Source organism: Rhea americana, unplaced genomic scaffold (genome assembly GCF_003343005.1).
Source record: "Rhea americana isolate MKP2758 unplaced genomic scaffold, rheAme1 scaffold_161, whole genome shotgun sequence".
NCBI lineage: Eukaryota > Metazoa > Chordata > Aves > Rheiformes > Rheidae > Rhea > Rhea americana.
Genome location: NW_028185717.1, coordinates 1,563,074 through 1,587,759, shown reverse-complemented (window position 1 = coordinate 1,587,759; position 24,686 = coordinate 1,563,074). Strand labels below are relative to the sequence as shown.

General features: G+C 46.3%; 1 protein-coding gene across 1 annotated transcript in view; it reads right to left on the bottom strand.

Moving 5' to 3' along the window:
• Nucleotides 1-4,028: 4,028 nt before the first annotated feature.
• Nucleotides 4,029-24,686, bottom strand: part of ONECUT2 (one cut homeobox 2) — a gene marked incomplete at its 5' end in the record, with an annotated part of 24,859 nt that continues 4,201 nt past the window's right edge. The window contains one exon of the mRNA XM_085300194.1: nucleotides 4,029-4,315. Coding sequence (XP_085156320.1) covers nucleotides 4,029-4,315 — 287 coding nt within the window. The remainder of the gene's footprint in view (nucleotides 4,316-24,686) is intronic.

The following is a 24,686-nucleotide window of genomic DNA, read 5'->3' as shown; positions in this document are numbered from 1 at the left end:
TGTCCTAGAAATTGCKAGTTACAGCTATCGGTGTGAACCCAAATTAAAACATTATAAAAAGATCTTCTCRTCTCTGGCTGCTTGCTCTCATGGCACGCTCGGCAGCCAGAGGTCCCTCACTGACCGTGAGGCTCAGGCATGGATTTCTAAAATCTACTTTCCAAAGAGGGTTCGGCACTTGCTGCATTTTTTTTTTGTTGTTGAGATGAGGGGAACAAAAGCTAAGAACTAGCTAGGTCTTTGGCCACCGGGCTTTCTGGTCCGAGGCCATCACAGACCTGACRCCACTCGCTCGTGTTTGCACCGCAGTGCTCTCCAGTGGCAATGCATGTGGAGGTGCAATACTGCTTCCTGGTGATCCAGGTGCTGGTACCTCTTCTAGTGCCTGGCCGTGACACACGGATACAACGCAAGATGCTAGAGAATTTGCCAGGTTTCATGACCAGGGACATGAGAAGGACTTGTCTTTGTGAGAGCTTATTCACCCTTTAGTCTTCTACATGCTCCGTAACTGTCCAGCATTGCAGTAAGGAAAAACCTCATGAGAAGAACATGGCACATTTCTCTCTGCCTCTAGGGAATGTGGCATGCAAGAGGCAGGACCTATCCATCTCTGGATGTGCTTAATTTTAGAGTGTCCCACAAGGAAAATGTACTTTGGCATGGACACCTGCTTTCAAACACATTCCTTAGCTAATGCCTGAGATTTTTTTCTTGTCCAAGACTCACTTCTCTTCCTTGCAACAGCAGTAAGGTAATGAAAGATAGGAAATTATATTCTGTGTTTCTACTACAGAATATAGTAGAAACTGTGTTGTATTGTATTGTGTAAGTGTTGTATTTTTCTCCTTTACATGACTGCAAAGGCATCACAGAATGGAATATGAGACAAATAACCTGAAAAACAGCATTGCATAATGCTGCTAGAAAAGTCAGTAAAACACTTTCAGGATGAGAAATTATTCATGTGGTYAATACCATACTCAAAATATAGGTGTAGAGGTTGGTTTGGATGGACTCTCTTTGATGTGAACAAATGTAAAATTTAAATAAGAACAAAACACCCCAGCTGGGCCCTAACTTTTAACTCAAACACTTGGAGACATTGGCATGCATCAGCTCAGACCTGAACTTTTTTTTTTTTTTTTTGCTATTTTATCCCATGTCTGATCATGAAGCTTCTTTGGTTCATTTTTGATCACGTATGATCTCTCTGGGAAACCTATGTTTAAGGATGTTTTGATTCCCAGAGCTGGTATGTGCTGCCAGTTTAGTTGTTGTGATGATGTTGAATTTTTCAGAAAACAGTTGTCCTGAGTAGAAAAGGCTTTTGCTTTTTTGTTTGTTTGTTTGTTTGTTTGTTTGTTTTTTTAATGTTAAACCTAGGAAATGACTGCGATAATTTTGCAGATTAGCTAAAAAGAAACCTTCATTTAAATGCAGAGCTGGAGCAAAATGATACATCAGGTACAACTCTGCTCCAGTCCTGAAGGTCAAATTTGGGTCTAGGTCTGAATGTCATGATTTGGATCATCGTGACTTTGACCAACCAACATAATACGTCAAAATGAATTACTGAATTGCCACATGGATTGCTGAAACCTCAATTTCAGTTTAGATCAGGATCTGATCTTCATGAGCCAGATTCTAATGGCATCCAGTACCTACAATAAACAAACCAGTACACATATTGCAAGTTTTATCCCCAGGGGAGTGAAAGAGGATGTAAGCTATCAAACCCTTTTTCACATATGGAAGGATGGGTATTTAAAGCTCTAAACATACAAGAGACCAACTCTAGCTGATAAAACAAGTAATATCCAGCTGGCACATTTTTTGTACACATTTCTGGACAGAGAAGACAGAGTATTTTAGTATCCCAACATCTTATACCTGGARTCCATGGAACTCTGAAAGAGCCCATGTTGGGTAGAAACAGGAAAAAAATAAATAAAACCCACCCTTTTTGTTGCTCAAAGAAACAGAATTGATTACCTTTACACAGATCAATGGTGCTATACGCATTTTAGTCGTGCAAGAGGAGAAAAATGAACTGACATAAAAGCTGTGAGAATCTTCATCTTTGGTATTGTAGCTGTTGAGGTTTTGGTTGCTCTGTTCCTTGTTCTTTTGAAAAAACTGCATAGGCACAAATTAAAGACAATCTTCAACTTTAAGACTACTGAGTTGTCAAATGAAGCAGCAATCATACTGGCTTTACTTTGTTTTCGTTCTTGTCAACCCTTTCTTTGAAATCTGCTTCCGAAAATGTCCAAGATGTCTGTCAAAACACAGTGTGTTATTTGTTTGTTTCCTGACGTGCTTCCTTGCTTTTTATTTTTTATTTTATTTTTTAAATGGAACAGTTCGTTGCAGAAGAAGTAGGTGCAGAAAAAGTTTCTTTGGTTTCGATTAAGTAGTACATAAAAAAAGTCTCAAGTGTCTTTAGAGAATCGTTACAGCGTTTGGCTTACTTTTGAACACTGGGTGGGTGTTCGAAAAGGGGCCATTCACTGGTACATACGCACATCAAGTGACCGTGACCATTTCAGGGCTGGGAGGGATGGACGCTCCGAAGACTGCGGCGGCTGCAGCCACCACGCGTGGCCGTGACGGCACCGCGCAGAACTTCGCTCGTGGGTGGTTGTCAGCGTTCGCTCTCTGCTCAATTGTACAGCAAATGGCCATGAGAGATTTGTACGTCGTGTGGAGTCTGTGAGGCTTTCTGATCTCTAAAATAACGACCAACGCTAATGAAGATGAAAASAAAATGGCAAGTTACAAATATCTTTGGCTTGCAGTGTCCTGTCTCTTTGGTGTGCTGTGTTCTTGGCAGGTTGCGGGAACTGGTGGGTAAAAAGAACTTAACRATGATTCAGATGATTTAGATTTAGATGGCATATTGAAACCATATGCAGCACATCTAAAATGGTCAATGACATCTGAAGGGCTTGCTTCTGTTTTGTTTTTTTTTCCTGCTTGAAAGTACCATAAAACTCCAATACAGATTTTGATAAAATGAACAAAATTCATCCAACGCTAAGTATGTTTCAGTAACAATGACACTATAAAGGAGAAACTAGATTCCTGGTAACTAAAAAGGACATATTAATGACCTAAAAAAATCTAGATCTTTCAAAAATCTTGTGTTTGCTCCATGTACTGTAGCAGTTAAATTGACCTCCTGAGTATGCATCTGCATTATGTACAAACACAGAATTTGTGACAAACTGCCAACTGTGCTTGAGACTCGTATAGTCGCGTACTTTTTCACTAACAACTTGGTAGATTGGAATCAGCTGAGAACCGCCGCAGTGAGTCCGGACCGCACCTATTCCTGTAGCTATTGTCTTTGTGCTTGATACTTTGAGCTCAAGTGAACTGAATTTTTCTGATCCAAGATCAAGCTATATTCACTGATTAAATAAAAAAGTGAAAAAACATCCAAATAAAAACTTAAATTTGATCATTTTTCTTCCTAAAACACTTAACAAAACCATGCCTGAGTTTGAAAAACTGGTTCTTGGGTTGCTTTGTGTGTGTGAGTGTGTGAGTGTGCATGCGTGCGTGTGTGCGTGCGCGTGCTAACGTTTGTGCTCAGTTCTCGTCTTGGCATGCTATGGCTGTGAGCTTTGGTATATCGCGGTGTGACGAGGCTACGCAGCCCGAGAGCAAACGCGGGCAGCCGCGGCTCGTCGCCTGCCGTCCCCGCCGGCGCGGCTCCGCCGCCGCCCCCTCGCKCGGGGGCCCCGGCTCTCAGCAGAGACTCGTGCCGCGAGTGACCGCTTTGCTTTTCAGGCCTGCTTAGCCTGTCCTGAGCATAGTATTACATAGAAAGAGGTTAGTTTTCAACTTGCGCCTTCTAGAACTGACTAAAAGCCGTAATGTCCTCTGCTTACAGCTAGGCTAGACTTGGTCTGCAGGAGAATTGTGCTTTCAAGTCACCAGTGAAGGGCCCCGCTGCGAAGCCGCGCTCTGCCGGCGGCTCTTTGGTTCGGCTGCTCGCCCGGCCGCCCGCCCCGCGCCGGTCACGCTTTGGTGCAAGTGCTGGAGGCCGCGGAGGAGCCCCCCGTGCTGAGATCGTCCTGCCACTTCTCCAGGCTGCGCCGCCGCGCGTTCATGAAGAAGTTGCTGACGGTGGTGAGCTCCAGGCCCAGCTGCTGGGAGATGGTGATCTGCATTTCTTTGGACGGACGCTTGTTCTCCTTGAAGATGGCGAAAAGTGTTCTGCGCTGGAGATCGGTGAAAACCAGGCGGGATTTCTTCTGGGAGTTGTTCCTCTCTTTGTTCGGTTCCTGCTCTTTGCGTTTGCACGCTTGGGGGAAGGGGTGGCCGGGGAAGGAGACAGAGAGAGAGAGCGGATCAGCGCGTGCGTGGCTACCGACGGGCTACCGTGAGACRTTGCGCTTCCCGGGGCGCCGCAGCGTCGCCAGCGAGTCGCCGGCTACGGTTCTCCTCCTAAAAACGCGAGGTGCTCGCGCGGCCACCGCAGCCGAACCGCTGGCGGCGGCGATCGCGGCGGGAACGAGCCCCACGGCCACCCTCTACGGGGAGTTACATACATGGTGAGTTTGCGTTTCCGTATAAAACACAGGAATTTTCAGAAATTACCAATGATTTTGGACTGGCAGTTATTTTTTAGGCATTTGGGCATGTAATGTCTCGGCAATGATGAGCACTCGTCCCGTGCGCACTCATCTCTCCGAGATACCGTGCTGAGCTACAGCCCTCGCGGTCACTTGCCCCTTCTGGGCAGTGCAGAAGTCTGAGATCTTCCACATCTTCTACAAAGCCCCCATCTGAGAAACAGGTTTTTCTCCTGACACACTAACGTTAGGACTAAAAATCCCACTATCTGATGCCAGCCTAGGACCGAAAATGCGAAAAGCAGGTATGTTTTTTTTTTCATAATAGCTAACAAAAAGATTAATTCTTTGCAGATACTTCTCGTGTGCCATAACAAATAACAACTCCAGATTATTATTTTTTAATGAAACTGTACAGGCCACTAATCCATAATGCAAGCTACACCATCTGGGTAATTTATATAGAAGACYGACGCACTGAGGAAATACAGGTGGAAATTGATGTTTCATGCATTTCGAATAAATATTCTATCCCTATTTCGGGACAGACAGTCTCTGCTCTGACCTGCCGTTTTGGACACGTGCTTGGAGAACTACCGCGGGCGCGGTGCTGAGGGCGGGAATCGCGGCTCCGCGCCGTGGGCACGCGGCGAGCGGCGCGCCGGCCGGGCACGCACGCAACCCCCCTCCCTTGCTAGGAAATTTGCAACGCAAAAGCACCCTCCCGCTGGGGCTCCGCAACCCGCAAAGCTCCCAGGGCAGCAGGTCCGGGTCGCCTGGGCACCCCGCCGTGCCCTGCTCCGCYCGGACCCTCCCCCGGTTGCTTCCCGAGGAGCACACCCCTGCGGACGCTTCCTGGGGGGTTTGCCCGTTCGTTCGTGTCTCTGCCCACCACGGGGGACTGGGCTAGGTGATCTCCAGCGCTCCCGGCCAACCTCAGCCGCGCTGTGACCCGGCGCCTGCTGCAGCAGCCGGTGCCTGGCTCAAGCGGCTGGTCGCCCGCACCCCGCGGGCACCGCTCGGCTGACGTCGAGGCCTCTTTCAGCAGAACACGTTTTATGGCACCATCTCCTTCGGCTGCTTTGTTCGCTGAGCTGAAAAGTGCAGGAACTGGCAACAGCTCTCTCCATCTTTAGTGGTGAATTAGTACAGGTTTATGTGGATTAAGCCAGCTTCTAAACATGACCTGTATTGAGTAATTAGGCCTCAGAAATGAAAAAAGGGGAAGACTACGTCACTAGGCTGGTGCGGGTAGCACGCTCCACGGTGACTTGGCGCAGCTCTCCCGGGCTACCGGAGCGCGGCCGCGCGGACTGCCCCCAAAGCCGAGGCGCGGCGAAGGGCTCCGCTTTCACTGCAGGCCTCCGAAGGCGGAACGCCGAGGGCTCCCGGGAGCTCCGCAGACAGGCAAACAGCGCGCGCGCGCTCCTGAGCCCGGGGTAATCAGCCTCCAAAGAAGGGTTTTACCAGGAASCTGAAGGGGGACGGCCGTGACCCGTTGGCCTGCATTTTGACTCACCCCCGTTTTCCTGTCYGCCGAGACCCCGCGATTCCTCCCTGCCTTCAGCGCACCAAGGCGCCCTGGCTCTGCGTCCGAGCGCCGCGGCCGCGGCGCGTCCTCGGTGCCCCTGGCCTGGGACGGCGTGGAGAGAGGCAGCGCTGTGGTGGCACGGGAACGGCCAGCGGCGCCGCGGGCCGCGGGAGCAAGGGGCACCAGCACCGCYGTGGCACGGGCGAAGGGCGCTGGTCGCACGCTGGAAGGTGCTGCTGAACTCCAACTGACGTCCCTGAGCGCAGCGCGAACTTCGTCTACTGCTCCCCAAGGCTGTGGAAAATAGGGCTTAAGTGTCCCTGACTGCTGAAACTCTTCCAACTCTTATTTATTCTGAAGCATTGGGACGTTTGATTTTTGTTGCTTTTTGCTAAAAGCTTTGAAAGAGCTCGAGTCTGCCCTGTTGCCAGCTGACATCCTTCCTCCAGAGAAGAGAGAGCCCCAAAGCAGAAGGAACAGCAGGTTTACAGAAGGTTTGTACAGGACAAACAAGTGCTTGCGTAGGCCAGGTCCTGGCCAGTATCTCCACACGCGCCGGGCAGCAACGGTAGCTCCCAGCTGCCACTGCCGCCGCTCTCGGCACCGACGGAAATGCCGGTCCCGGCCGCCCCTGCCCGTCCCTGCCGGCCGCCGCCAGCCTCGGAAGAGCGAGCGGTGGGGATGGTCAGGGTCAGCATCCCGGCGCGCGGCAGCTGCACCCACGTCCGCACGACCTTCCGAGGCATCGTGCTGCCAGGGAGGGGGGTGCCCTAAAAAGGGGGAAAAGSGGGAATGACCCAGCCGGGGTCGTGGCTGCGGGGCACGAGGCTCGGGGCGAGCTCTTCCCCTTAGCGCTTCGTCCTGCCGAAGCCGGGCGGGAGCTGCCCTTCCTCGGGGGAGCGGTGCTGCCCCTTCGCCCAGCCCGCCCGCGTCCAAGTGCAGCGCTCGGCCCTGGGACCGCTCATCCTGCCCGCGCGGAAATAACCGGAGCGCGTAGCGCGTCTCAAGTTGCACAGTTCTCAGGAAGTTTCATGTGCACGTGGCCTGTCCCGGACGGCAGCGGCTCCCCGGGGAGCACCCCGCGCCCCCGCAGCCCTCCCGCCGCTCGCCCGCCRCAGCTCTGCCTCCAAGCACCGGGACCGCCCTCGTCTTGCTCTGCAGAAGATGCTCGAGTACTTCTTTTTTAAATTTTTCTTAAATGAACCTGGCTGGCGTTGTAGGGACCGGGCGTTATGGTCTGTTACACACTCAYGGTGCTTTTCACCCAGAAAAAAAGCATTGGCCCAGAAACCAGGTAAAGCTTCCTAATGSACATCACCGCCCCTGGGGCTTAGCTGCGGCATCGCGTCCCGCGGCGCTGCCGCCCCCGGCACCGCTCCCTTCGGCCCGCTCCGGCCTCGCCGGAGGCAGAGACCGCTCAACCTGCCCAGGGTGCCTCGCCAGCCATGCCCAGCCAAAGCAGGCCTCAGGGGCTCGCAGGGGTGGCCTCAAGGCATGGAGCCACCTGACCTGTCCAGAAACCTGAGATATGTTCACGTTTCTGAGATATAATCACGATATATTCTGCGGGCTGCAGAGCCCAGCACCAGGGACCGCTTGACGTGGGCRAGTAAACGCGTAACGCTTCTCTGGGACGTCTCGCAAGGCAAAGCCGGCCAGAAGCTCCTCGTCCAGCCCCACCGCCTTCCGGGCAGCGAAGGCGGCCCCACCTCGGCAGCGCTAATGTCAGCCCATGCTAATGGAGCTTAAAAAAATCAGCATTAAGAGCTGATCTGTATTTATTAGCACAAAGAAAACATCAAGTGCTGAAACCAATACCACCACCAAAGCATATCCAGGTTTAAAAATAGACTGATAAGGCTGTCTACACAGGCAGTAAGATAAAAAAAATCCATATGTTGACATGATTAGGTAATGTACTGGGACAGAATGAGTAGAGCGAATTGACAAGTGGCCAGATTTTTAAGCAGCCATATTAAAAAACTCTACAGCTCTAAAATCTGAAATTAGAACCTGGGTCAAAAAGTAAAATTCAGACTCCAGAAATGCTGATAGCTAAAATACTCATCTACGTACATCTGAGTATGACACCTTGGTGAACCTGACTCAGCTGGATTAGCTTATGTTTGTGCATGCAAAAATATTTCRCAGGTTCTGTGTGGGGAACTGCAGTATTTTGTTGGATTGGCTGAACTCGAGCCTTCTCTTTCATCAGTTTTCAGCCGTGAAATTCAAGTGGCTACAGGAGAGTTGTCTCTAAAAGGAAGGTCAGGATCAGGACACTCAAAAATACCACATYGGCCAAAATGTAAAATGAGGATGCTTTTAGAATTAAGATCTGAAAACATCACTTCCTTTCTACTAGCGCCATGTGCCCCAGGAGCAGATTTACAGCAGAGCCCCTTGCAAYGTCCCCTGGCACCCCACGGCGAGCCGGGGCCCTGCTGGGACCGGGGCTTGGTGGGGGGGAGGGGTAGAGATCTATTTCATAACACATTTGGCAATTTTTATTTTTCTTCCTTGAAAAGTGAGGGCATATAATACATAATACGTAACATATAATATATAACATATAATATGTTTTATRCATATATATWTTWTATATATATATATATATAAATGATCTAGATAGGCTGGAGAAATGCTCCAAAGTGAGCAAGACAGTAATTATTACAGATGGGAACAAAAACATACAGAAGAAGGAAAATTGAATATACAGATTCAAAGTGGAGAAAAATCGATTTGGACAAGCATAGGACGATCTGGGACTACAGCGGTTCACAGACTGAGTCTGAGTTTTGCAAGGAAGTGAAAGAGAAAGGCAAGCATCACTGTGGAAAGGGTTCGGACAAGCRCTGTATAAAAGACAAAAGAAATAATGTTATTTTAACTCCAGCTGGCATCGGTGAGGTCTCTGTTGGATTGATAAGTCCAGTTTTGGGTATCAGAGGGACGATTTATCTCGCCTAACTTTTGACACTCAGAATAGAGACATCTGCACCCGAGTGATCGGTCGGGCTGGCCAACGAACAGAAACAGGCAGCTTTAGGATGTGACTCAAGCCAAGTCTGAGATGAGATGAATTGCACACGACTGTATTGATTTCAGTCTGTTGACCATAAAAACAGTCCACACAATTAGCTTAGATGTAAACACCTGCAGTGAGCTAGACTCAGGCAAGAGGAAGCCTACTGCACCAGCGGAGGGGAGGTCAACGAGAAAGGCACGGAGCTGAGAAACGAGGGAGGACGGGAAGGGCTGGGTTTGTGTGTGCCGGAAAGCARAAGCAAAGACTGGCGGGAGGGGTGATACACAAGACTGTTTCGGAGAGGATGATGCTTCATTATTCTCTACGCCTACCACGAGAAGGACAACAAATAATTAGTTTAATTTGCAGTATACAGATTTGCAGTTAGATGCTAGGAAAATCATTCCATGAGGTTCATTAGCTGCTGTAACAGGTTATTCAGGTATCTTTGCCTTCACAGGKCTGTAAGCAAACGCCTGCTCATCCCATCTCCTTTTCTCACCAAATCCTCTCCTCCGTGTTCAGATAGTTTTGAACTTTCTGGATATTATGTAACATCCTGCTTGAATGGTCATATGCAATACTGAATTGTGGCTTCATTTTGGGTAGCACTTTTCATGCAAAATCTAGCCCAAATATTTTCTGGAATTATATATTTTTTTTAATTTTACTTTTCTTTTGAGTTACTTGGTGAATGTATCAAGTTTGATCYCGATCCTTGTCTCACGCTAAACTCAACAGTGGAACTATTCTTGATTTAAACTGGTGTAGATCAGAGACTCATAGCCAGTGTATAAAGAACAATTCATCGCAGCACTTTTGATACAACACTTCTTTTCCAAAAACTGACCAGAAAGGAGTGAGGGCAAGATGCAGCCAGAGATCCCTGCTACCGACCTGCTGGCTTCAAAGTTAAGGTAAAATGATGCAGTTCTAGGGAAACAAACAGGACTAAACCCTTCCTGACATRCTTGAATTTCAGTCAGGGATCAAATCAGAAATCCTTAAAGATACTGCTTGAAACTGAGGCTATTTTAAATCACCTTGTACAAGTGAGGGAGAGACAACTGGAGAATGTAATTTTCCTAAACAAGGTTCCTACTTCTGCCGTACCACCCAGCAAACGCCTCAGGGGCAGGGCTCCCCGTACATTAAAGACGGAGAGTTTTATGTGTTTTTTTTTTCCAGAGGAGGGAACATTGTTTGCTTTCCATTTCCTTTTCCATCTCCCATCACAAGACTCTTCAGCTAAACAGTGAGTCTTTTCCCAGCCTCCGCTTCCCTTCTGTCTGCACGGGGACCCCTGCTCCCTTCTCCCAGGCCCCTCCTCGTGCMGGCTTTCCTCCCTGCGTGTCTCTAGCCCTGTCCCAGGTCATCTCCTGGGGATTCCCTGTCCTACACCCATGCCCTTCGGAGAGTCAGTGTTTCTCCTCTGCATCTCTCTGCAAATCTCCTCTTCCCTCCCATGCTCCTGCTGCCTTGTCCGTTCCTTGAAGCCTCCTCTGCATCTCCGAGCTACCAGATCACACCATCCCCAGATAATATCCTACTGCACGTCTACAATGAAAAAGCAGGTTTTAGTGCAGCTACACCGGATTCTTCCCTTCAGTGTTACACTTAGTCTTTTTGTCTCAAAGCCGGTGTCATGGTTTGCCAAGACCAGGGATGTGGTGAGTTCCAGCATTTTTGCTGCAGTTTCTAATAGTTTCCAGGACACTGGGAAGATTCTAGTATTTCCTAACATCACTAATTTATGTCCAGAGATACTCTGCGTATTGCAGTTATTGGTAACTAATAATAAATAATGCAAAGGTATGTGCTTTTCAATGCATTCGGTAAATACTTTCCTTGAACTGTTAAGTTTGCTCTTGAAAAGGAACTATAAAGGCAAACGGTTTTCCTTGACATGCATTTATCAGAAAAGAAAAAGTGGAGTGAGCTCTCTAATAAAATAAATTTATTATCTAGGAAACCCGCCTATGGAATGAGAGACATTTTCACAGCAGAAGGAAGGGAAGCAGCCATCTTGATTTTAAGAACAACTTGATTATAGTAACTGCAGTTAATCCTAAATATTTTCTATGGAAGAAAATAGATAATTAAAAATAATTGAAAGCTGTAACAGTGGGAAAAAAAAGATTCACAAGATTCATCCCTTTTCTGCTACCCTAGACTAAAATGTTTTACATAGAAACAATATAGATAAAGTTCAGAAACAAATTCAGTTTTGCTTTACTTAATTTTCACTTGTATGGAAAGCTACTAGTTTAAAAACATAACATCACTCTGCCGAATCAGAGCCTTTGTATTACATCCCTAAAAGAGGGACAGCCTATCTTAAATAAGGACAGTTTTATCCTGCAGCAAAAACTGCAGGATAAAGGAATGTTAAAAAAAAAAAGCTGCTTTAAAAATGATGAGGTAGTTGTGTTTACAGAGTTAGGAATTACTTAGAAATTCAAAAATAGCATTCAGAATAAGCATGCAGAGGCAGGAGGTTACCCAGGTGAGGTGGAGATAAGTGCAATGAGCCCCAAAATTGCTGCAGTTCCCATCATTAAATAAGACTCTTCTCCATGAGGGTGAATATTTAGATTCAGTGATCTGAATTACAGAGATTAAATTTTATAATAAACTCTAGTGATTTCTTACTTACTCCAGCTTTTTTGCAGGTATAGATATGTTAAAACCTAGTACTAACACTCAGATTTCGCCAGTACAGATTTCACAAGCAATGCTGAAAACCAGGAGCAACTGCAAGAAAGACGGTGGAGCTGCTAGGTGGCTACATCCTGATCCAGCGAAATCTTTACGCATGAGTTCAACTTTAAATATGCAAAGATGCTTCACTGCCTTTAATCAGTGTGTTTGCAAGCCTGAGGTTAAGCATATGCTGGAATATTTTGCTAGATCTCAGAGAAAATGAGGGCAGGAGCAGGCAGTCGTCTCTGCTAATAGCTACAGCAGTTGTTAAATAGTTTCATCCCAGCTCCATCCTTTCGTGAGTGTTTGGCATTCATGAAATATGCCAGTGAAACAGTTTGTTGATGTTCCCTTTGCAATAACATCCTGATGGCTGAGTTTGCATTTATAGTTATGGTGAAGTTATAGTCAACAACGAKAACTTCTGCAACATCTTTAGAGTTCTCCACTATGTGTTTTTCTCACCCCCTAAATGGCTTTAGGAGGTTATYTTTGCAGCAAAAGAACAGAAAGGTTTTGTGAGACTCATACGTCCAGTCAAAGCCCACCATCAGCATAACTCACATTTTGTTAGACTCCTTGTGGCTGCTGTACAAAGTACGAGGTATTCACAGAACCACGTCACTGCCAAATATCCTCGCGTTTCCACTTGCCAGAAATTGGGACAGAATTTAGCATTCAGTGAAATGTCAGTTAAAAATCCTTTGCAACAATCGCTAATACTAGACAAAGGGAACCACAATACACTGTAATACTTTTTAAAGTAATATAATCCCTCCACCATTTTGCTAAAAGCATTAGAAAGCAAGCGAGACGAACGCATTGAAATTGGGGCTCCTCTTCCTTCCGCACGGCAGCGGCGCTGGGAAGGTTTTCCAGGCGGGACCTGGCCCCCGTGCCGGCGCTGAGCACTTACAAAGGCTGAAGCTATCACTAGCAGAGTTTGATGATTTCCTCATATAAACACACTTACGAGTGATCTCTAGACTAAAGCCCCAGAGATCGGTAATGTCCGTAATTTGCCGTGGAAAAGCGAGGCGTCTGACGCTGTCTGCAGCAGAGGGCAGGTGCCCGCTACGGGCGGGACTGATTGCCTCCTGCCAGCTGGACACCCCCTTGGAGCTGGTGGAAGTTAGGAGCGATCGCTAGAGCCCTCCTTCACCTGCTCCGAGCCTTGGGACACACTTGTGATCCTCTAAGGGAAAATCTGCTCTAAACTGTCTACATTTAATAGGTTTCAATACAATTCACATTAAAAAAAAAAAAAGGAATACCGTACCACCTGGAAAGCAATTACAAAACCTGGCACAAACAGGAAGTCCAGTGACTAATTTACATTGCATGAGTTCCAACACATGCGGCCTTGAAAAATATCTGCATGAAGTTGATGATTTTTTCAATTTTAATTCAGCAAACCTGTCTAGGTTTTGGTTTCCTTCACAGGCTTCTAATTTAAGCTTAATTTTTTTGTCACTGAATATCATTAAATTGAATGTTTCCACCAATAGTCCATTTGTCTGCAACAGCAGTGCTACTTTCAGCAACAATAACTCTTATTTTCCATTTTCTTCCTCAAAGAAGGAAGGCATTTCTTCCAGAAATGTAGCCAGCCCATGTGTTATAAATAGCTATAAATCCTGACAGATATTTAGAAGCATTTCAGTTGATAAACTGTCTTTAAAACTTCAGTTTATAAAGATTATAGTATTGTGAAGTTTAACTCCAGTCATTAAAAATGAATATATGGCAACTATTAGCAAAAGGGAKCAAATTTGACTGTACCATTAATACTGCTGGGTAAAGCTGTTAGAAAAGAGAGATTTATGTCCCTGGGAACCTCCCCTCCTGCCTTTCCACAGCAAGAGCGCTATCTCCACATGGTGGCCATGCTCCCAGGCTGGAGAGCAGCCCAGCACCGCTGTGCCCAGCACCACCAGCACTGTACACTGGGAGTAAAYCCCTGGCATTGGGGACCCTCCACCMTCCAGCTCTGGAGTGGCTCATCACCCATGAGAGCAGCTTCGGGCACCCCGAGGGATGACACCCCCGATCCRGGGCAAGTTCTCCACAGGTCTGGTGAAAGCTGGTTGAAGTGCAACATTTTAGATTAGACATTTTGGCCTTGTCTAATGAAACTTTKCTCAATTGAAAATATCCTGCTGACTCCACTGTTAATAGCTGCAATAATGTGCAGCTCAGAGGAATCAACTCATAGTACGTTAACAGCAGCCTTACAAAGCCCAAAGAATCACAGAATGGCTGAGCTTGGAAGCGACCTATGGAGATCATCTAGTCCAACACCCTRCKCACCTAGAGCATGTTGCACAGGATCGCATCCAGATGGCTTTTGACTGTCTCCAYGGATGGAGAYGCCACAGCCCCTCTGGACAACCTGTTCCAGTGCTCAGTCACCCACAAGCAACACTGCATAGTCTCGTGCACTGTCCTGTATTAGTTTCTGTTAGCTACTTACGCATACACAGAAAGACTACTCTTTTTTACAGGAACTGCTTTTGCCATATGTTGGCAAAAATGGATTGATAAGGTGCTCATTACTGTGACTGACAGCATTGCCAGAAGTATTCAGCCAAGTCCCAATGAAATAGTATTACAACRGGCAGTGCTTTGGAAAGTCCTGGCAGTGAAGCTCCAGAAATTTTGGAGCTGGCCAGTAATGACAAGAAATACTTACGTGAAGATTTACTTTGGCAACAACAGCTTCAAAATCACCAAACCCCAGAAGACAGGCACAGAGGGACCTTCTGAGGCTACAAACCCATCTCCTTTTTGTTATGAGAACCTGATACTGCTTTGCTTTGGATACTGGTAACATCTTAAGGAAACARCTTGAGTGACTATGTACTAGGAAACACAAACACAGTGCTAGTCCTGCTTCTTACACAAACAAAACTCCAGTATACATCTGACATCACTCCATCTCTAATCCATTAGCTATCTCTAATTTTAAACAAATTAAGCAAGGACATTTCTACCAGATACCTTGGAGGACTATTTAACAGTCTAAAATTTTGTAAGGCCACACTTTATCGTCTGCTTTTACTGCAAAGAGAGTCTCTCTGTCTCTGTCACCTCCCAGTTTGATTCCCTGCAGTTTCTCACGTTTTCTTCCCTCTTTCTGCTGATGACCTTGAGTAATCACTTTTATGATGTTTTTACTGTAACAGCAAAAGTGACTTTGAAACTACGAAACAAATAAGTAAATGCTAAGAAGGAGTCAAGCAGCAAACAATATTCTTTTAATCCAACAGTAAGTCATTCCTCTCTATTGTCTGTAAGGATAAGCCATGAATATTGATCTCTTATATGTTGTTTCTTATGGGTGTAGTACAAAGTCAACTAAACCAAGTTATCTGTCTGATGGAACTAAAAAATGTTTCTCAATTTGATTTCAGAGAGAACTCAATGTGAAAGAAATTTAATTATGTTAGTAATATTGAACACAATGAAATGACCATCAAAACATTTTCCAGAGATTTAAAATGTTTTCTTTTGATATGATTCACTTAAAGCAACCTCTTGTATATCTGTGCTACTACAATCTCTTAAAAACTAGGCCTCAAAAATCAATTTGATTACCTCTCTGAATTAAGTATGCACAAATGAAAGCAATTGAGATCAATACAAATTAGGTTAAGTACTCCACTGTGTACAAAATCATTATGTAGCAAGAAACAATTTGAATGAAGATGCAAATAATCACATTGTTAGGGTGTGCAGCCAGTGCACATTTATCTGCTTATTTCCATCTGCTACACACAAGCACTAAACCCTCTTGATTTTTTTAATCCCTATGAATGCCCTCTGAAGGCATTTATCTAGAGAAATAGAATATACACACAGATGAAAAGTGTTGTACAAAGTGTTAATTCTGTTCTTTCAGAGGGATCAAGTGTTAGTGGAAAAGATCTCTTTGCTCACCCCAGTAAGCCCTCCAGTAAATGCAAGATGTTTGGTATGCAATGATTCTTGTTTTGGGATACAAGGCCCTGAGAAACAATCACACAACAGAAATACTTCCTGTCAGGAACTGCTTTTGTTGGTACTCAACCTAAATTTTCTCTTTCTTAACTCTATCATGGATAAGGCCCCTTTCTATATCTAGTGCTTGCATCCTTCAGCTGTTAGAGGAGGAAAGATGAATGGATTTTGAAGCTTTGATCTTTTAAACTTCTTTCTGGCATGTAGCAGATCTCAAGTTACTTCTGTCCAATCTCTTGTAAATCTGCTGGATAGCTGGAATTGGACTGTAAATTCTGTGGGGTAGGGACTGCTTCCTCCTGTGTGATACTGCTACACCTATCTCAATGTGGCATCTCTGACAGGGGCTTCTAAGTACTATTGTAATATACATCCATCATTAATACAGAATAATAAATAATAGATGGGGTGGGGCCAATGTATTGCACTCCAGGGCAAGAACGGGTGGAGGCTTGGTGAGCATACAATACAGTTTAAAGGCACTCCTTGTCACCAAGTGGTTCGTGAGCTTTAACCATAGACTGAAGCAGCTTCTGCAGAGCAACCCCAGAGCTGCTTTTTCTGTGACCTAGGCAGAGAGCATCCTCTGATGCTAATTACTCAAYCCTCTTTACAAGCAAGCAGTTCTATGGGTTGCAGAATGAACAGCCTGATTTCCAACAGACTTCTGGTTCAGATGKGCTTACGTGTTCTTAATGTACCTTTTTCAACAGTTGAGATCTGTAGAGACATCAGATAAGAGAGCTCTCTTTCCATGCAATCATCATCTAATATGGTGCAAATTCATGTCATAGCTTTGTTTCAGCTCAAGCACTTATGAGGTCTTATTTCTCTACATAGGCTCCTGTTTCCACAAAAATGAGTAGAACTCCCTATAGTTATTTTTGAGACCTCCAACTCAGTGTGAAATTAGGCTCTTGTTGACCAAAGGGTCCAAGTAACACTGTGAGGAGAGAAGGGGGAGGCCACAGAGGAAGACTGACACATGCCTCTTGCACAATTGCGTGATCTTTGTTGACAAGGCAAAAATATGCTTGTCCCATTTTGAAGTCTAAACTGATTTGAGAAACGCAAGCTGACATAAACTGGCAAAAATAAAAGCATTTAAATGTAGCATCCCACAGGTATGATAAGTGGTGTCACCTAYTGTGCCACTTTTTGACAGGCCATTCTGCTAGACCATCAGACTTCTGTCAAAGGTGCAGCAAAATCTGCTTTAGCTAGACTGTGCCCACAGGCCTGAACAAATCCTGCCCCAAGTTCCACACTTCCGAGGATAAAAGCATTTACTATTAGTCATGAAAACCAGTCATTGGAGCACTTCCCATGGGAASGGAAGAGGGTTAACATGGAAGAGATCAGGAAAAAAAACCAAGAAGGATAAGGTAGTCCACTGCTGAGGTAGGTCCTGAAAGTAGGGATTTAAGCTAGGTTGTTTTCTATCACTGCTTTGGCACTTTGCAGGGGAGAAACGCAATGTAAATTGCAGCTTAGGTACTCCATCTAGTAAAAGTAAAATATTGAACACTTGAATGAGTTGGCATGATATGCACAGAGAAGGAAAGTAGTGAAGAAGATGTGTGGGAGAGGAGGAGAAGTGGTCTCTCTGAGGAAGACTTCCTTATATTCTTCCTTTATCCTCTTCAGCTATGTGCTGCTTGCCAAAGCTTAATGCCTCAGTATGGCTCTTCATTTTTAAATCTCCATTATGACAAGATGAGATTTGCTGGAAAATCACCACTGCTTATACATATGTTCCCTGCTCACTTAAACATATTTTGGTCCCAGAGACAATTTGTGTTTTGGGAAACTGCCAGCTTCTATTGCTTGCCTAGTAATTCCTCTGTGGAGCATTTACCAGTGTTTTGAGCTCCCTTTTTTCATAATGTAGCTTGATTTTATAGTTCAAAAAATCCCCAAAACATTCCATTTTATTTTTTGATTGCATTTCTACCTACAATGAGTTGTCTTGTTGATCTTATCTCTGTGCCCAYTTGAGATTAGTCTAATTTGTATGATTTCTGCATACAAAAATCCTCTACAGATCAGTGARCCTTTTATGTAAAAGTCTGCAAGATTGAGACTGGATACAGACTCTTTTACCTCAGAAAAAAGGTATTGTCTGTCCCATTGAGACTTTTTTTTTCTCTGTCCATTCATCTCTTTGCTCTTGCAATGAGCAAAGTATGAAGGAGTTTTGTCTAGAGAAGACAGAARACATGATAGCTGTCTTAAATACAAAAGATTGCTGTCAGAAGAAAAGGAACATCTATTTTTTGCTGCGTCTAGTGGGGATAAGATGAGAAGTAGAGGATTTAAATGACAAAAATGGAGATTAAAGTTAGTCATTAAGAATTCATGTATACCTGTAAGGRTAGCCAAGCTTTGGAACAGATTGCCCGTGAAATCCCCATCACAGAAGAATGGGTTAGGCTGTCAGGACAGGTSATATCTCACAGTCCTTTTCAGCCCTGTTTTCCATATTTGATTAATCCTCCATATAGCTGCAGAGCCCTATTTCCACTCTGAAGGCAGCCACATGGGAGCTTCTCTGAAGCAAGGAGTCTGCTACATTTAGGGCTTGGAGACTGAGAATAGATGTGTCAGGATACTGGCAAGCAGCTTGCCACAGCTGAGTAATGCCTAGCTGGAAGGGATGAAAAAGTAACTTGCAATTGGTGGATGGCATGAACATCTAGTACAAAGTTTTGTGTTTAATACAAGAAAAGGTATTAAGGATAACCAACTGGGAGCATGGTGCAGAAAAAAGAAGCTTGAGTCAAAATGCCCCTATAAAGAGCAAGGGAAGAAAGAGGATCTAAGTTACTGGAAAATAATCCCTCTGGCAAAAATGTTCTCTCCTTTACAAGATCATTGTCACAAATAGAATTCTGTCAGTTTTCAAATATAGAAGATCATTTGAATTTCAGAAATGCCTGTACAAATCTTAAGAAGCTAGGAAAAAATGGAATGCTGAAAAATCTAATAAGGGAATAGTAAAGAACAGAGATCAGAAAACCTCCAAAAGAGTAATCTATGATGATAGACTGTTTCTTTAAAAAAGTAGAGGAAGAAAGAGAGAGACACATTTAATAATAAGTGAGGTCAGATTTATCTCTATCAACCAATAAAGAAACTGATAAAAATGGATTGCTTATAAAAAATGGTATTTGAATATATGCAGAGCAGAAATGTCTTCATTGTCTTTGGGAACAATATGGAGCAAAAAGACAAGAACGGATATTATTTTAGAAAGCTGATACATGAGAAATATGATTTATAACGTAGTACCAAAATTTATTGCATAGATAGCTCAAACATAACCACTAATCTATAGCTGAAGAGAATACTAATATTTTAAGCCACTAAGCACCTTTCAAAGAATCTAAAGATTCCTGCATATTTAGTTCAAACTTAATAAATAATTTTATATATATTTAATGTACTTAATACAGATGTTATTATGCCTTAATTTTTAGTTGTATCTGCAGGTGACAAAATAGCCTCCAAAATACATTGAAAGAAAATGTAGCTAGAATCCTAATAGATAGCGGCCACCTAGATGACAGCAACCCCCCTGTAAACTAGGATTTCCTCAGCAACTTCTACAGTACAAGCAAATCTCAGTCAAAGGACTCTTCCTGGCGCTGAAGGTGCTAATTACGTGTCTGCTGGTGTCAGAGGCTGCGCTAGTGCACTGGCCCAGCGCGGCCCAGCGCGGCCCAGCGCAGCCCAGCGCGGCCCAGCGCGGCCGGGCCCGCCGCCGCCGCCGCCGCTGTCCGTGGTGCTGAAGCCCGGGCGCCGCCGCTGTCCGTGGTGCTGAAGCCCGGGCGCCGCCGCTGTCCGTGGTGCTGAAGGCCCGGAGGTGGCGGCGCTGATCCTGGTGCTGATGGTCCGCGGCGCGTCCCGCCGGGCTGCCCTGCTCTTCATGGCAGGGCCCTCGGACGCCGGGCTCCGTCGCGCACCCACTCTCCTTTCCCTTCATAGAGAATCGCTTTTCTAAATGCATTGGCTTCAGCATTTATTCTCTACTTGCCACTACTGCTCTTCTTTCTAGCATGAAAAGCATCCTGCTAAACTTCCTACTGCACTTCTCCACAGGGGCCACAGCTGAACTATTCTCCAATGCACTGGGGTAAAGGGGCTTACCAGGTAGCAGAAAGCATGCAGCAGCCCATGAAACAGAGCAGCATGGCACAGATCAGCACTGCCCTAGAGCAGGTGCATCTTCCTCTAGAAGAGGAAGAAGAGCTCATCCACACTGGAGGGATCCTCTCCCACTACAATCACCTCCATGCCTGGGCCAGGCCCTCTGTGATGGGTGCCAGTGCCTGGTCATGTCCCATGGTTGTAGTTGCAAGAGCCACAGTGAGACCCCTCCCATGCTGCCCCCTCTGCTGCCTAGGGGCATGAAGAATAGAGCAGTCCATGCATGTCAGATGTTAACTGTAGCTGGTAATGCACTGTGGGAGGAAGATCAAGCTAAGGTGAGGAGRTGGTGTAAGAAGAAGAATAGGACAGCACGCATTTTTCCAGCTCTTGCAATAAGCAAACATYAGAAACACGGCCAAGATTTCCAAGCAGGAAACTGCGATACAGCCTCGAGTAAACGCCTGTTTAATCAGACTTGGCTTCCAGGGCCTGGGCTGRATAGGTCTCCCCTGGGTGACAGCAGGGCCCTGCAGCCATGCCCTGGCGCAGCTCGCGGGCAGCCGGCGGCAGGGGGCACTCACGGCCAGCGCGGCCGGGGCCGGGGGCGGCGAGGCCCTCCCACCCCTCCGCTGAGCACGCTCCAAATACGAGCTGCACTGGCCCAGGCAGCACCGCTAAATTGCGCAGCGATCAAAGGAATAGAAATACAAAGAGGTCAGTATGCGTGTTTTGCACAAATGAATCATTGATACTGTTTTGGTACAAAAATGTTTAATCATCAATAACGTGATTCAGCAATCAGGAAATGTAAACAAGCAATGCAAGCATTTTGCTGATCAGTCCAGAAAAATAATAAGATATCTGCAAAGCACAGGATTAGCTGGACTGTCTTTTGCCTTGCTTTCAAACTGTCATTGTTTGTACAGTAGGACCAGTTGTAACCTTTGACTTTTCAAAGCAGTAAATAATTTTGATGGAGCTGAATGAGCATGAGGCAAAACCTGATTGTGTAAACAAATGTTTTGCTCTGCTCTGATAGGAGCACGTTACTCTAAGACTGATTCTCAGCCTGAACTGCTGAAGCTGCTCTACAGGTCAGTGAGACCTGTATTATTCAGTGAGAACTGTATTACTGGATGAGAAAAAGCTTCTTCCACCCCAGAGGTCTTTAACCAGAGTTTCAGAACAGAGTTGAGCTTGGTAGCTTACAAAAGATTACAGCACAAAAGTTATTTTAATTGCATTCTTCCTGTGTTTGCTTACCATAGATTTGGTGCACCTTCCAACTGATAATATTCTGAGGTTTAGTACTTTGCAGGCAACACAGGCATTAGGACATGGTTTCATGTTCAATTAACCTGAACCACAGTTGAACTCTGCCCTTTGAACTCACTGAGCAGATAAATACATTGACTCACCTAGGGATCATTAGTATTTTTCATCCTGGTAGAAATTTAGGGACTGCCCTACTGGGGCTGGAGCAAATAAAGATTTTATAGAAATGTTTCCCTATTTGCAGTTCGTGCAGTTAGAAGGTCACAGAGTCGTGGAAGTAGGGRGGAGCAGCAGGCAGACTGCTGCTGCCAGAGCCTCTTGTAGTCTCCAAGCCAGCACAGCCCCTTAGGGAATATAAGTCCCACCTGCCTTCCTGTCCTACTGGCTCTTGGAGCTGTCTCCAGCTCTCCTGACCCAACAGAACAACCCTGCTAACACCATTTTACTCCYTGCGGCCTGCTCTGCCAGAAGAGCTGCGAGTACTGTGCAGGTTTGGGCCCAGGCTCAGCAGTGCTGGAAACCTACAGTGGGCAATCAGGAAATTAATCATTTGGGGGAAAWTTGAGCATACCATGGGGGAAGTACTTTACCTCTTGACTTTGCCCACCCTTGTCTCAAACAAGTACCACTGATTCAGCAAAGGGTCCTGGAGCAAAGTCTTTCTCTACCTTGCCTTTTGTTTGGATCACAGGTTTAAAGACATCTAGCTGCTTCAACTAAGACCACTTAAAAGAGTATAGCAAGCAYGAAGGGTAAATCTATTGAGCAAGGGTCTTTAACTATGCGGTTTCCGTAATGGGGAGGACTGGATCAATTGGATCAATATAAAAGGTTTCCCTCGCCCTGCATAAAACGATAAAGGGCTCCTCTTTCCACTGGGTTAGCACTCTACAAGTGCAGATCAGTGGACCAGCATGTGCAGTGGACCTGTGCCACAGCCCTGCTCACCCTCCGCTGGGCTGGATCACCCACAGCAGGCCCCAGCCCTCTGTAAGGCAGCCCTGCCACGGCAGAAGCAGCTGCCCRGGCAGGCTGCTCCCTTGGGCTTCACTGGCCTGGGCCTTGCCAATCCTGGGTGCACCGACAGCGCAGTCTCCAAGGGGATGGAGACAGTAGCTGCACGCTCTCTCCTTGTTAAAGATAAGAATATGCTACTTATGTGTCCTTCCCATTTGGTTTCATGCCATTTCTTCCATATGCCCTATGGTCAGCACACACAGATTCATGTTGCATCTCCCCTGCTGCAGAAAGAGGTTTATGTGATTTCAGGGGTGAGATCCAAGGGTGGTGAAGTGACAGTGGAGATATACTGAGAATCTGAAGACTGGTGAGGTTTTATTTATTTTTTTAGGAGAATGTTTATCTGAAATTGATAGCAGCTCTCCAGAAATAAAAACCTTTCTGTTTCCAATGCATAATTGGAGCATTTAACAGAGCTAGACATTCCCATTGAAGATTCTCAGAGGTTTCTCTTGCTGCAGATTGGAGTCCTTGTTACAATGTGCTGTGCAGGGTCCTACAGCTAACAGAGATCCTTCCAGCTGTTAGTGGTTCTTCTTCCTTGCTTGTCTCTGCTTCAGCCGACCATGCACTCATTTGAATGCATATTTTATCATTCCCTCTAAACATTTCTGAAAACATTTGTACATATGCCTTTATGCCAAACGATGATATTTTGTCCTTGTATCTTTAAAGCATTCAACAAACAATCTATTACTTAACATTACTTAACATAAGGACATATTTTGGACATTTTAAAATCTAAGTAAAATTTAATCAGATGTGATCTACTATTCTGTGTATAGAATGCACTGCCTGTATTCCTGTAGGTGGCTAAAACTAGGATAATACCTGAAATTTGAACTGCGTGAGCTTTTTACACCTATATAGGAGGTGCCAAGTACTACTCACAGTTTTATGCACAAAATTGCTGCACAAAATTGCTATAAGCATTTCGGTAATTCAAGAACAGAAATGGCTGAAGATGATCAACGGACTTCGCAGTCCTTTAAAAAATAAATAATGAGCACATCCCTCTTCTGCAGTTCCCAGAGGGAGAGGAAAGCTTTCTCTCAAAGGACAATAAATTTTCGTTCCGTTTGAGGAAAACTTACGGCAAGAGCACAGGGGCAAACGGTTTTCAGAAATCCGACAGCACTTTCGGTTCATTCCTTTTGCTCCGAGGGATTTAAGCAGGAGAACACAAGGAAAGGAAACATCGAGGCAGTGAAGCTGCATATTCACACGCCGTAATAAAAAATCAATTTCCCGAAGGGACGGTAATTTACCAAGGTCTTTCCCGCTCCCCCCTCCCCGCGATCGCCGGCGGATCCCCGCGCCGGGGAGGATCAACGCGCGGGCGGGCGAGCGCGGAGCGGCCGGGAGCATCGTGCCCTGCTGCCCCGGCTCCGCGGAAAGGAAGCGCCCRGGCCACGGCGCGGACAGGACGGGACGCCCGTGTGATTTATAGGCACTAATTAAGCAGGTTGCACAGGAARCCCCAGCAGGGAATATTTCCCCGCCACCGCCGCAGACCACACGGGCAAAGGGCCCCGCGGCGGCCGAGGGGAGCCAGCGCTGCCCGCGGCCCCGCGGGCGGCTGCGCGCCGAGCGGAGCCGCCTTGCGCGATCTGGGGAGGGCTGGGGCACCGAGGGGGGAGGCTTCGCGTTTTGAAGGAGCGAAATTGCAAAGCAAACGGCATTTCTCTGCAAACAAACCAAAGCGGGAAGTAACCAGGAAACCCGGCGCTGACCGTGATGGAGTTAACGCCGATTTTAGTCGAAATGTGGTCGGGAAGGCGCTGGGAGAGCAGAGACACAAGCGTGTGTGCATCTCTCCGCGCGCGTGAGAGCGAAAATCGGAGATCGTATCTGCAGGCACTTACAGCCCAAAACAAAACCGGATTAAAACTGCGGGGGAGTATCGGATGATCCTTTCTAAAAGTGCGGAAGATTGAGAAGCAACCCCAGCCTCGCGCGGAGCGCCGGGGAACACGAGGACGGGTTGCTCGGGGGGCCCCTCAGCTCCGCGGGGTGCTCAGAGCGCGGCTCCTCCGCGGGGCCGAGCCGCCCCGGCCGCAGTGGGGGCTCTGGCGGGCCCGGCCCGCGGCCGCGGGCGCAACCTGCGCCCGCTCCGCAGGGTCCTGAGAGGGGCAAGGAGCCGGCGCCGCAGGGCAGGGGAGGGAGCGAGGTGCTGGGAAGGAAGAGCACCGGCAGCATTACTGGAAATAAGCCGGATCAGGTTCCAGATCAATGAAACTGGGTCCACACGTTTATGTTCTTGTTGCCAGCATTAATGCTCTTTTAATCTTCTAAACATTATCTGCATCGATTTCCCTCCACGTACACGTTTGTTTGAGAAAGTGACATAACCGCGTGCTTCGAGCGGCGCGGCCGGGCTGCGGCGGCTGCC